Source organism: Haliotis cracherodii, unplaced genomic scaffold (assembly GCF_022045235.1).
Source record: "Haliotis cracherodii isolate W230 unplaced genomic scaffold, xgHalCrac1.p SCAF_9, whole genome shotgun sequence".
Lineage (NCBI taxonomy): Eukaryota > Metazoa > Mollusca > Gastropoda > Lepetellida > Haliotidae > Haliotis > Haliotis cracherodii.
This window is the reverse complement of record NW_027266343.1, coordinates 59,529,625-59,544,100: the sequence shown is the minus strand read 5'-3', so window position 1 is coordinate 59,544,100 and position 14,476 is coordinate 59,529,625. Positions and strand designations below refer to the sequence as shown.

The 14,476-nt window shown below is 37.5% G+C and overlaps 1 protein-coding gene across 8 annotated transcripts in view; it reads right to left on the bottom strand.

Annotated features, from left to right (window-relative positions):
- Positions 1–14,476, bottom strand: part of LOC139453311 (thyroid hormone receptor beta-like) — a 348,228-nt gene that overhangs the window by 82,060 nt on the left and 251,692 nt on the right. For all 8 annotated transcript variants that reach the window (XM_071234969.1, XM_071234968.1, XM_071234970.1 and 5 more), the window contains one exon: positions 4,159–4,187. In XM_071234969.1, the coding sequence (XP_071091070.1) occupies positions 4,159–4,187 (29 nt within the window). The remainder of the gene's footprint in view (positions 1–4,158; positions 4,188–14,476) is intronic.

Sequence of the window (14,476 nt, the reverse complement as noted above, 5' to 3'; positions counted from 1 at the left end):
ACATCTGAACCAGATCCCTTCAAGCCAGGCCTCCCACAAAGTAGGTTTGCTCCTTTAAAGATCAGCCAGGTTACTTAAAGCCGCCATCATACACAGTCAATCAGTATATCCCTTTTTCACTTCTAGGAGAAGCTAAATTACAAATGTTGGAGATTTTATGAATGCTTTCAGCAACACTTTTTTCACACTGTGATTATTCTATTATATTCACCAGCAAATTAGTGTAACATTTACCACATATTATTAATATGTCAAAAGAACATTCTATTCATTTGACAAGAATCTATTGAAATGTGTATCACTTGAACAATTCACTGAAACATTGTATCAACATGGACCTTAATGTCATCACGATGACAATACTACTCTCGAGTCCATGCCATTCAATCAAACCTAGGGCCAAAATAATAGTTGTTATGTTACAGATGACAGAAAATGAAATAATATTTGTTCAATTGAAAATATTTTTATAGAAAAAGCTTTCTTTCTACTAACATCACTGAACTTTATCTAAAGAGATTTAGTTTAGAAAACAAAAAGAAAAGATCTCCATCGCAAGAATAGTTTTGATAATAGTATTCTATTTTCAAAGGCGATTATCACTAAGTTCAATTTTTAAGAACCTCAACTTAACTCTGCCAAACAGAATCAAGAGAAGAAGATCAAAATGGCATAATCACTATCCCAAGCACAAGGTATCAAATACAATTGCACAAATTACTCTAAATGGCATTCTCATGTTGGAAATTAGTCAAGAATGAAGAGTTTGTGGAACCAGTTAGATGATTATTTAATCTCCAAGGGATGCTAAACATAGGAGTTATATATACTTGCACTTCCAAGAGAAATCTCTTCATATGGAACAATTGAGAAAGTAAATCTACATTAACTGTAGCATCAGCCATGAAATATCGTGAACGTTTCACTGTGCACATCTTTGATGGAAAAGAAATATTGGTTATACGGAGATGTGAATTGTTTAATTAAGCTTCATGATACTTATCACCCAGTCCCGACTTGCAGCTCGATTCCACTGAACATTTGCCACGTCCCGTGGGATCAGGCAATCAATGAGTGAGTTAACGGGAAAACTCCACTGCAGCGCCGCAGAATGGTATTTCACCTTCCCCTACACACACGACTAACAGGGATGATTTGCTCCCCGTATGACGGCTCAATTATTCTCTATGTGGGTATGGAATGGACTCAATAAAGAGAAAAATGATTGATAAGGATTGATGGAATCTTTGGACGGCCTTTCAAAGCTGCTGGAATCAAAATAGTGACCTTTTCCATGAACTTTTGCCGCCAGTGCGACACTGAAGGATCAACAGCCAACAAAATAAGCTCAATTCTCAGATTTACAACATCTTAATTTGATCATTCTACCCTGAATTCAATGCAAGACAACTGCACACTATTTAAATATGCATTCTAATCAAAGTAAAGAAAAAGAAAAACAATATTACCAACACATCAATCAAGATAACAACAAACAATCGTATCATTTACTACTCACAAGAAGTGAGAGAACACCCAGCTCTTTCATATTCCTATATTTAGTCTATCATGACAGATTATCTGTAGAAATAGGGAAGAACGAGTGATCCTTACATACTTTTGAGTAGTATATTTCACTTTTTAGAAATATCAAATTTCTTTTTATGCATTCTCGTCGAATATGGATATTAAGTTAAGCATTTTGTAAAAAAAAATCCAGATATAATTTTCCTTATTTTTGCCTTTTAGGACAATTTCTTTTCTGCCCATGCTTCGGAGAACATTATCATCTGGAATCACAGTATCTTATGTAGGGCCAAAACATTGATATTTGGCTATATGTGCCAACTGATTTCTGCTCGCTCTGGAAGTCTGTGGTGATATGGCCATGTTGGTTTTTGCTAATTGAATCCCGGGCTGAGATAAAAGAGCTTCGTGTATTTCATGTCTTGGAGGGAGGAAAATGCCCGCACAGCGTGTCTTTGAACATCGACAGTGTTCGAAACCAACAGCCTACCACAAAGCTTGTACTGTCTAAAAACTCTCATTGCTTTGTTTCATGTATAATAGTCAAAAGCCTGCTGTGCTACTTTGAAATTTGGCTCAATAAAATTAATCCTTGCTTTGGCCAAATCAGGCAAATGACATTTGATTAAATCTAAGCATTAATATTTGATGAAATCACACAACTGTAAATAGAAATGGACCCGTGCAATGAGTTACTGCCAGCATTGAACAACTGTTGTATCGCTGAATAAATATTTCAAAGCAGAAGATAATAAAAGATGACTCGACACCAGCGACTACCTCACTTGGGTCCAGTAAATACATTACAACTCCCGAACACCTCGTCATAACAAGCTCCTGAGTTCAACAGTTGAGTCATGGTGACCACAGCTATATCATCAGGTGCAATAGGTAGTCGCTCTTCACACACTTTAATACTTCCACCTAGAAGAGTTACTTCGGACATCAACACTGTGCGAAGATTTGCGCTGTTATTGAGCATTCGATGCCTGAAATTGTCATTTAGAACAGACCACGTTTGAAGATTTCAAATATTACAATTTCCCTGCATCCAATATTAATCAAATAAGACCCGCAAATCTGAAGGCACATGTTCATCAACATTGTAAAATGCAAAAGTTGTAAAGCATAGGAAATTGTCAATGCTTCAAGGAGTTTTTTCACCAGAAGTTTGGTCACAAAGAATATGTCCCTGCTTCAGTGTCACTATGACAACCATGCAGCCATACAGGTGTTCATCTTCGTTGTAAGTTGGTCACAAGACTGTACTCCAGACGAAAAGGAGATAAACCTTTCACCAAGTTCCACGGATACCTCACGGTGAGGGGATGACACCAGGTGCTTGTGAAACTGGCAAGTATGTCCAGTCCATAGGTGGCAAATACCCTGCCAAGCAAGTGACAACTTTCCACACAGTGTTTTGTGTAAGTAATGACACCAGGTGTTTGTTTAACAGTAACAAAATGCCAAGCCTTACCTGTGACAAACGAACCAATACAATTTAACAATAAATTTGTTTCAGTGAAAAACTGGACTAATGGCCATAGGTTTTCATGAAACAGAATGGTATGAACAGACACCAAACACATTGGAAGAACAAATTCAAGAACCAACAAAAATTTGTTTAAAAAACCAATTACGACACCAGGTGCCAGTGATGTCTTTGTAGTAGTGACAAACGAGGTAAGCAAGTCAACTTCCAAGGCTCCTTCCATCGTGACACTCATGGATCACCTGGCCACGACACGCTGACATACATCAAACTGCAGAGTTTGAAACACGGGAATAGCCTGTGCCCACTACGAACATGTTATACCATAACCTGACACTATACAACATGGATAGAAAAAGAGATCCAGACATAAAATATGTTTCCTCCGCTGAGGTGAAGTGACAAGTACTGTCATGATTCCAATCAATAATATCTTCCTGTTGCAAACAGTATACATAAACCAAAGTCAATTTTGACATCGTCTGGAAATAATGTGATGCCCCAGCACACAATATATATGATATTATTGAGGATCTCATGGCGCTCTTAAATAATATAGTCTGCTATCTCCGGGTGAACCATACCTTTAACATGTTAAGATAGTAACGGCACCATCTTTGGTAAATATTTTTCTAATATTGTTAAAAAGAGTATTTTAAATAGTGATCAACTTTACGTCATTAACAATTTGGTCCACACACACCTAAACAATCCTATTCTTATTGACTGTATAAATTTGTAAAAAAAATACATTTTGTTGGTAAAAAGAACTCTCCTTTATTCAGAGTTACTTATTCCATGGCAAAAACAATGTTAATAAAACATTTCACAACTAACATGGCTCATGATTACTAGTTTTTCTTTACTCAAAATCAAAACAAACAATTTCACTTTGTATTTCCATGACTATCAGCACTCATATTTTTCTTTTAATTAACAAAAAGTGGATTAGAGACATTGTTGCTTTAAACAACATATGTCATCTGTAAATTATTCCTGAAAAAAATAAACAAGTGTACCGGTACTTGATCCAATGACGCCAGATCTGTTAACCATACAGACAACTGGCTATGTGTGAAAAACATGTGTGTTTAATACCAATAATATAAACAGATCAATTAAAAAACAAAAACACATACCTTAAATCCATTTTGTCTTCATCAAGGCACTGAAAACAAAAAGTAAAATATACTTGTGTGAAAGGTCAAAACATAAATAAATATAGATCAATTTCTTTACAAATAAACTCACATGCGGTAAATGATGACAAACAGGATATGACGGCGTTTGGCAGTAGTCATACTGCACAAACATTAAATTTTGTCTTTCCATTTTCAAATGCCAAACAGCCAACTATTCCCCACAAATGTTTTCGGAAAATATCAGAGCAAGAAATCTCCCATCATTTCCAAATCCTCGTCCTGAATAAATCTCGAGGAGTGAAGTTCCAATTTTATATGAAACACCTGCAAGAGACGAAATTTCGTTATGGAGTCTTTAGCTTGATCAAACAGTTATAATCTGACCAAATTTGTTTTGTTCCGTAACTCTCCATTAATGACTGTTTGTTCAAGTCCCATCGAAATTAGCCCAATTTGAAAGTCAGTATCTTAAAAGGCGACAAAGGGGTGATGATTTTTATGTAGAAAATCAGTCAAGGAAATGGTCTCCAAAAGCTGCATTAGAGTGCATTTAGAATCACAATTAGCCTTAAAATAGTGTTTAACAACTGCGCAAATATTTTAAAGCTCTGCGTTCAATACATTAAGTTCTGCAAGGAGAAACATCAATTTAACTCCTTCGCTGAACATAGAAATTTGGGCTCATCCCATACAAACCCTTCCTTTTATGACGTTCATTTGGAAAGCATTACTGAGGCAGGGGAGGATTTGAAGTCTAATAACTGCAGCTTGGGAACACATTCTATGATGGACCAGAGACTGGTGTGGCCTCTGACTTGAGTTCGTACCAATTTCCGATCAGGAACTTCAGTTCTTTTTCTACTTGGGAACCCAGACCTTTTTCCAAAGTAAACTTTGGCTAAGAGGTACATTTTCATAAAGTCTGTTTTCAATACCGGCCTACTCTTCTACAAGAGAGGAAGAAAAAAACATTATGACTCTAGTCTAATTCTCCGAAGATTACAGGCGAATTCTAAACTCTGTAATTGCCGTTTTCTCCCACAGTCCCGTTGAGCTAACACTTTTAAATCTCTTGTTCATATGGAACCTCTTTCAAACTTGCCCATAAAACATGTCAGAGGCACAACACGACATTATAATTGCCATATGACATATTTCTCGTCAGTTTCCGGCTCTACAATCCTTAATCATATGGACTTGTTCTTGAGATTTCAAATTAGTTGCTAAATCCCAAGGCAATCTCAGGCCACATAGTGAAGGAAGCCTGTTAAAGATGTAATTATAAGTTGTGCAGAGTTTAACAAATGTCAATATTTACTCCAAGTGTGGACCTTTCAACACTTAAATACTCGTCAACGTTTATTGTGTGACAATTAGTCAGTGGATGGAAGGAAATGGTCGTTTCATATCATCCTTGCTCATCATGCACATCATTTTCTTCTATTAAGATGAAAAAACTTACAGATAGCCAGTAAAAACATTCTTTTTATGTACTTTAAAATAAGGGCATCGATTAATTCACCCACTCTACTTCAGCTAACAGTTGTGTTCTAAACTGTAAAGGAAATAATAAATATGAAATATCCCCAAGAGAAGAATATTAACATGATTTCTTTTCTTGATGTACATTTACAGCCATATCATCAAATATTATTTGTGTCTTAATCTCTGTAGTAAATATTTCCTTCAAATAATTTCAATAATTTTTAAATGAATTAAAATAATAACAAAACTGTCAGATCAAGTATTATTATATGTATGCTTTGTAGAGTGGAAAAGAAAAAGATTATATCATGAGAGATAAATGGTGTTTTTATTGGTTAGAATGAGGCCATTCTGTTAATGAGTTATCTCCCTTTGATCAATAACAAAGTCAGACATTTTGAAATGTGAACTTGGATGATACATGAACCTGGTCAACAAACTATTTTCCTTGTATGATTAAATATTATTGATTCATTCTTTGACTCGCCACTCCCATTATAGGAATGTGTAAACTGTGACAACTAGTTGTACGTAGGTACATAGGCCTACAAAGCTATCTTAGGACTTTCCTGTTTTAGTTTTGAGGAAGTTGTACACGGTGTACATGCTGATTTTTCTAAATTATTTAGTCATTCACTGCTTTATAATGTGTTATCAAGAGTGAGTGAGTGAGTGAGTGAGTGAGTGAGTGAGTGTAGTTTTACGTCACTTGAAGCAATGAACTTGTGATGGGTGATGTGATCAACAGGCTTTACGCAAACACTGTGGTCGCAGGCAAAACAACCAATACTATAAGGGTAACGCTATTTTTCAGGGCATTATCATTTGCAGAAGCCCGAGGTCTTCCATTAACTGCCCGACGAAGGAGGGCAGTTGAAAAGACCGAGGAATTGTAATGTTATTCTAATTTTCTTAAATTCTAATTCTCAAATGCATTAAAATTAATTCAAGCAATTTTCCAATTGGTAGCAAATCCTGAAATACAGAAAATATTTTTTCAAAATAAATGCATGAAAATTCATGTCTGAGTCATTTTTAGCAAGCCAGGTAATACAGATAATATATCATTCCAAATATATGCATCAAATGCAACAGCTTCTGAATCAGGGGCAATATGGAGATTTAATTCTTGTCTGCCTGTTATTTATTATCCAGTGGCTGTTAAACAACACACAGTATGTATCTATGGGGAACACTAGGTGGCAGACTCTTTCCCCCCACCTGAATGAGTGAGTTGGTTGGTTTGTCGTTTAACGCCGCACACAAAAATATTCCAGCTATTTGATGGTGGTCTGTTCATAATTGAGTCTGGACCAGACAATCTAGTGATTGACATCATGAGCATTGATCCATGCAATTGGGATTGATGACTTGCATCAACCAAGTCAGCGAGCCTGACCAACCGATCCCGTTAGTCGCTTCTTACGACAAGCAGTCACCTTTTACGGCAAGCATGGGTTGCTGAAGACCTATTCTACCCTGGATCTTCACGGGTCCTGAGTGAGTGAGTGAGTGAGTGAGTGAGTGAGTGAGTGAGTGAGTGAGTGAGTGAGTGAGTTTTCACAATGTAGTGGTAATGAACATCACAAATGGGTTTCTCATATTGTCGCAATAAAATAATTAATATGCTTGTCTCGGGAATAAAGAACAAGAGGAAGGATCAAACTGACATGGAGGCTACCTACCGTCCATCCCTCTTCCATTAATGTATGCCATTCTTGGGGGGAACATCCCTCAAATGAATGTCAATTTTGATCACAACATCTGGTGCTGTGTATAGCACATATTTCATGAGGGAAAGGAGGGGTGGGGTAGCCTCGTGGTTGAAGCATTTGCTCGACATGCCAAGGCTCAGCTAGGTTTGATTCCCCACATACATACAATGTGAGAAACCCATTCTGGTGTCCCCTGCCCTGGTGTTGCTGGAATAGTGCTAAAAGCTCTTAAAGGATCGATCATAAGGCCGGCAAATACCCATGTGTGCATCTCAATAACCCAAGGATCACAACCATGGTAAGTTTGGGTTTCGAACTCACGTTCAGCGTATCCTTGCAATACGAGTATGCAACTTATCACATATGGAAACGTGGTGTCTTAGACTGGGCACCTGTGCCACGCTTACTTCAGCAAACAAATATGAAAACCTTGTGTAGGACAAATCAATACCCCATGTCGTCTCACACCACCACTCTGTGCAGTGCAATTAAATATGATATTTAACTAAACAAAGAGTTTGTATCAAATGTTCCAATTCGAAAATCACTCATCAAATACGACACCCTATGAATACAAGCAACTGCAATACACGACTTTGACATTATCCCACTATGACAACCTGGCTAAGGTAAAGCTCTTTAACGAGGTGGTGACCATTTTACAAGCAAAGTTTTATAGTATCATTGCAATATGAAATATAAATATGAAAATCGGTGGTGTGAAAATGGCTCAATAAGAGAGTTTCTCCTAAGTCAGCTAACCAAGTCTCCTGCATCAAGACGAGGTCACAGTCACTGAAACCTGACACCATCTGTTCCCATCATTTATTCTAAACTGTAAATTATGTCAACTGGCTGAGAAAATGAGAACACCTGCCCAACGTTTTCATCATCATGTTATAAGACAAGCGTATGGTTGTAGGCAGTATTTCATCTTGCCTGTGTTGGGTGCGATGTCTAAGTGACCTATTCTACCCCGGACCTACAACGGGGGAGACAAGCATGGGTAGCTTAAGACCTATTCTACCCCGGACCTTCAACGGGGGAGACAAGCATGGGTAGCTTAAGACCTATTCTACCCCGGACCTTCAACGGGGGAGACAAGCATGGGTTGCTTAAGACCTATTCTACCCCGGAACATCAACGGGGGAGACAAGCATGGGTAGCTTAAGACCTATTCTACCCCGGACCTTCAACGGGGGAGACAAGCATGGGTAGCTTAAGACCTATTCTACCCCGGACCTTCAACGGGGGAGACAAGCATGGGTAGCTTAAGACCTATTCTACCCCGGACCTTCAACGGGGGAGACAAGCATGGGTAGCTTAAGACCTATTCTACCCCGGACCTTCAACGGGGGAGACAAGCATGGGTAGCTTAAGACCTATTCTACCCCGGACCTTCATTGGGGGAGACAAGCATGGGTAGCTTAAGACCTATTCTACCCCGGACCTTCAACGGGGGAGACAAGCATGGGTTGCTTAAGACCTATTCTACCCTGGACCTTCAACGGGGGAGACAAGCATGGGTTGCTTAAGACCTATTCTACCCCGTATCTTCACTGGGGGAGACAAGCATGGGCAGCTGAAGGCCTATTCTACCCCAGATCTTCACGGGTATGTTGATAAACTGAATCAAAATTTACTGTTCCTTCAGCAAAACCTGCTCTGAAAAGAGGCTGTTGTTCTAACAACACGATAGTTCAAAAACAGCATTCAACATACACCATTAACATCAGAAAGAATATTTGGATCTTTAAGAGAGTCAAAATCAAGGTCTGTTCAGAACATGTGTCTTCCCCCCTCTAGTACCCCACATCTCTTGCACGACCCCGCCGAGGTGCAATTCAACCTCTACACCATGACATCAACTGACGGAATGGATGGATAGTGAGGATGAGCTTCGCCGAACACCCGGAGTCATCACTGAATATATTCATATATTTCACAGCTTTTTTTTCCTTTATGCCAAATGGAATGTTTTGGTTTTGATCAAGACTGGTTATTCTCTTGCATTGACAATATATATTCATCCATTGTACCTGGTCTGTATTGTGGTCAGTGAACCTCATCCACTTGGCTATCCTTCAATCTGAACTTATTGGCAATACAGTGAAATACATACATGAAGTCTTGCAACAATAAATGGTTTTGGTGTCTACAATATTGGACCGACAATAGAGAGATACTTAAATAAGACTTTAAAATATAACTCAGCATATACTTGTTGGATCAGTGAGTATTCCTATTGTAATGTATACTCAATATGGGGTGGCAGGCTAGGCCAGTGGATAAAGTGTTTAACTGTGTTGCTGAAGATCCAGGTTCAATTCCCGTATTAGTACAATGAGTGAAACGCGAGACCACCACCCCGATACTGAACACTTATCAATGCCATATTCAATTTTTGTCATCACTGATCAAGTTCCACTTCATATTTCTAAAATTAGACCTTGTCATGACCACAGTGTTTTTGTTATTCATGTTATGCCCTTGTCGTCATCATTGTGTCAGGCCTACTGAAACGACCAATTCACCATGATAACAAACTTGGGCTCCCGACATCTCACTTCCTCTTTACTTTGTAATCAGAATCTCATTTACTGGTCACTGGTTCATTCCAAGATGTCCGAATCTCATCTTCATATAGAAAGGTTATCATAAAATAATCGAGCTAATTCATTCATGGACAACCTTTTTTATCAGTAACAATCTTGTTCTGCCTCTTCTGGCAATTGTTCGCCACACTGTGACCGACATAAGTCACAACCTCTGACCCTGTCAAAATACAGTACAAGTAACGCTAACCCATCTCGTCCCAAGAACTATGACATCGCTAATATAATCAAGAGCTTCATCACAAGTTGGGAGGCTTGTGCAAATTTATCCTGTCAAAATCTCAAAAAGAGGCGCCGAAATGACACGCACGTAGTAACATCATGACACATGGGATCCTATTCCCTGCTGCTCAATCCTCTCTCCCGGCAAATCACTGGTCTCGACCCAACAACATTTTTCAATATAGAATACGAGAACACTCACACAATGTGATAGAATAAATATGTTTTCTTAACTCCAATACATATCATAGGAATGTTTCTTCTGAAAGCAACTAGAGTAATCAAGTGCAAACACACTTCACCAAAGAATATGGGTAAGTCTTCTGCAACAAAATACAGACCTTATGAATATTTATCACCCAGTCACAATTTGACATTTAAAACCATATGCACATAGGTATTAGAGGTGTTTTGGGGTTTAGACAGGGTACAGCCGTGGTGACAATCAGCTCTGTAAGTGTAATATAACACGGGTCGCCATGATGCCAGAATCTCTGTGTATGGTTTGTGTTTTGTCATTAATCTTTCAACAGTTTCTGCCCGGGATGACAATTAACATCCTCGCTAGAGATGTCTGACCTGCTAAATGTCCTGGTTCGAGATGTCTGACCTGCTAAACATGGCAGATGTTGGAAAATGAAAGAATTAAAAAATTAAACAAAAACAATAAAACTTTATTAAAAGTCTAATAAACTTGTTAAAATTCTCAATACCGTGATGGATCTTTCTATAAAATATTTAAACTGTTGGTTATTAGGCCCAATTTTCTTCATGCATATACATAATTCCCAAGCTGTTTAGCCAGTTATGAAGACTGTAGTTCAGCCATTTAATGCTACAATCATTCAGAAGACCAAGTCGGTCTCTTCAGTGTACCAGTGTACATCAACCTCTCCTATAGCTCCTTAGTGGAACATTTAATAAATCAAATATCTCCCCACAAAAAATGTCAAAATAAACTTCATCAAAACATTTAAACAAACAGTTTACCTTCATATTTACCAATTATTATACAACTATCGTCGCATGGCACATTCAAGTATTCATGTAAACACGTTTCAAAGAAGCAAAGTAGGTAGAATAACGATCTGTAAGGAAAGTTGATATCGGTAAAGTGCCTTCATAATAGCAGTCTTCAAGAAGATAGTAGCAGCCAGTGCTCAATATCAGATCTTATTAATAACCGATTACCGAGACCATTTTTTTTTGGCACTCCTTCCTGATTGATACCCTGAATACGGCAACACATAGACTCGGGAAGACGCTGACATACAGCTGGCGGTATTTATATTTATAATACACCTCTTCTAAAGAAAAGCACCCTGGCCATTAATGGCCGAACTCCATGGACCCATGGACACTCTAAATATGGCATCATGATTTATTACATGAATGAGAATCGGTGAAAAACTGAGGGAGACAGACACAGACATTTGGAGAAATTTTGCCCCCCAAAATATTTATTGTTTTGGTGATAAAATGTTCCCAGTGAAGAGAAGTTCTGTTGAAAATTCTGAACATCAGTTTTGTGTGAATGCAGGATTTATGGCAATGATGTATTATAGGTAGAGGATCTGTAAGAATTATATATTTATTGTTTCGGAAACAAAGTGTTCCAAATTATTTGGACAAGCCTACAAATTTATGCTACATGGACTTCATCCTTAGTGAATAAACACTGTCTAAAGGAGGATCATGTCCCATGAAACAACATAAAAGAAAAATTATTTACAAAGACCAACCACATCCATGAGATGAAAGTTTGTGAACGGCATATCTTGCAGTCACTAAAAGATTTACTTGACACACGTCCTGGAAGATAACGTGTGGACACAGGCCACCGGCAGAGGGCCTTCTTCTCATCTAGGTAGACACAAATATCAATGTAGAGCATTTGATCATCGTCAAAGATTACTAAATAATGTGCTTACTCTGCCTTTAGATGTGCGGCAATGATAAACACGGAACTTCATGATTGTTTATTCCACCTGGATATCTCTCTCGTATTACATTTGTCTTGTTTGGGGTGTTTAATACAGTGTCAAGTTTCATGAATCAATGCTTGCAGCCATTAAAGTCATCAATAGGTGAAATTTGGATTATTGATTAATATGATTTTATCAGTCGCAGAACATAAAGCAGGCTTGGCACAATCAGCACCGCCATCGCAACACTTTATTACCAAATAAAACAATTTTATCATAAAGACAACATTTAGCATCTGCAGGAGAGGAATTAAATAGAATAATTTGTGGAGGATGCCAAAATAACTGACTAAAAAACACAGTGAAAACAGCTTTTGTTTTTACTTGCTGTCACATTTGGTAGTTTGATATTGATGTTTCTGTCACACCTCATCAATTCCGGGGCAGAACATTTCTTTTTAGAAAAAGAGCAATCAGCATGCTGTCGAAATCAATATGGCCTGATTCTTGTGTTTTTGAGAACATATATCAGTTTGTACAATAGCTCATGCATCAAGTGAATATATTACCTGACTGCCTGACTACCACCCATATCTGGGTCAGTTAACATTCAACTGAATATTCATTAATATGCATTAATTGTTCTCTTCATGCAATATTTACATTATTAATATACACTAAAAATCATGTAAAAATTATTAAATAAAAATACAATATGATCATATTGAAATATTTTCAAATCCTCTTTGGTTAAAATATCTATTGAATCAGAATGCAAGGATGAGTGGGATTTCTGGTCAAAGGGGGATAACTCTTCCTGCCTTAATGTCTGAGCCCTTCATGCACTGATGGAGAGGCTGAACCAGGTCACAGTGACCACACTGTGAAAGTGTGCTTCCAGTACATGTACACGGGAAGCTGGTTAAGCTGTGATTGTAATTCTGAATAATACCTCCAAACTACTGATCGTGAATTTATAAAGTTTCCTATTTGGTACATTCCTGCGATGATTTATACATTTGCAGGGGAAATGTAAATGTCAGCTCGATTGACAATATGGGGATAGAATAATGATTTTTTAAACAACTAAGTAACTTTTTTAATAACTGTCTGGCATGTGTTGTGACATTAACAAAGCTTTATTATCTTGTATTGTAATATGTTGCTAAACAAGTAGTACATCACAAACCTCCTTGGAGATCGGTAACACATTAAAACAGTAATACTTTTTACCCATAAATTCTAATCAATTCATTGTAGTAAATTTGTCATAATGTACAAAAACAGACAGTCACAGATATAAAATTTGCCCAAAGCTTCAAGTGGATAGAGAAACTAATTCAACAGGTCCTTGGGATGGAAGATCAAGCTATTTCTGTTCTGCTTTTGGGTTGCTACACAGCATACCTCCTAACCTTTCTTCGACTTGGTCATGACTTACTTTTACGACCCACTTACACATGGCGCAAAACCTAGAATTCTTGGTCATTGTCACCACGGCTCACAAGTGAAGACATAATTAAATTTATTTCTACAGGTGATAAAACTTGACATCGAACCTATTGATTTGCCCCTTGAGTGAGAAATACCACGGTACCAAAGGATCACTTGTGAGACAGAGTGAAATATAGACTGCAATTTGCCAAACAATGCAATGCTTTACAGAAAATAATTCATGAATATTGATGCAAATGATATGTGGGTGAATGCGACACAACAAATACAATGGCTGACATTGATGCACATATTGATTGCATGGATGTCTATACATTGTTGCAAGTTAAACACAGCGAAGGTTAAATTGATTTTAACACCAACCCTCACCATGAACGTGTTTCATTAGCCGTGTATTTTTCTATGCTGTGCAATAAACACACGTATGTTTCATAATGATTATATTGCATACATATGTATTCATTAATTGTTTTTCATTATCCTCGGGAAATGTTTTCCACAGAACAGTTAATGTCTTCAGATGGAATAAAAAGACCTCTTTACAAGAATTCACTCACAAGGAGAAATGTCTGTTCTCAAATATACTGAGCGAAAAAAAGTGAGGGATCCTGAAATTTTATGGATGTTTCCTGAAATTATGTGCTCAGTCTTCATTCCGAAAAAATATTCCTCAAAATGTTTTTTATTCAGAACAAAATAGACATTAGGGTAGACATCAGGGTAGGAGTGGTTGCCTTTAAAAAACACACAAGGAAATAACATAAGAAGATGCTGTTTTTCATACAATTTTGTCTTCTCAAATTCTTTTGTTCTTTTCTTTGACAAGGTTATCATAAAAAACAGACTAATTTTCTACTGTTAAAGCTCTTCCTTGTCGTCACCTCACATGTCTAACTAT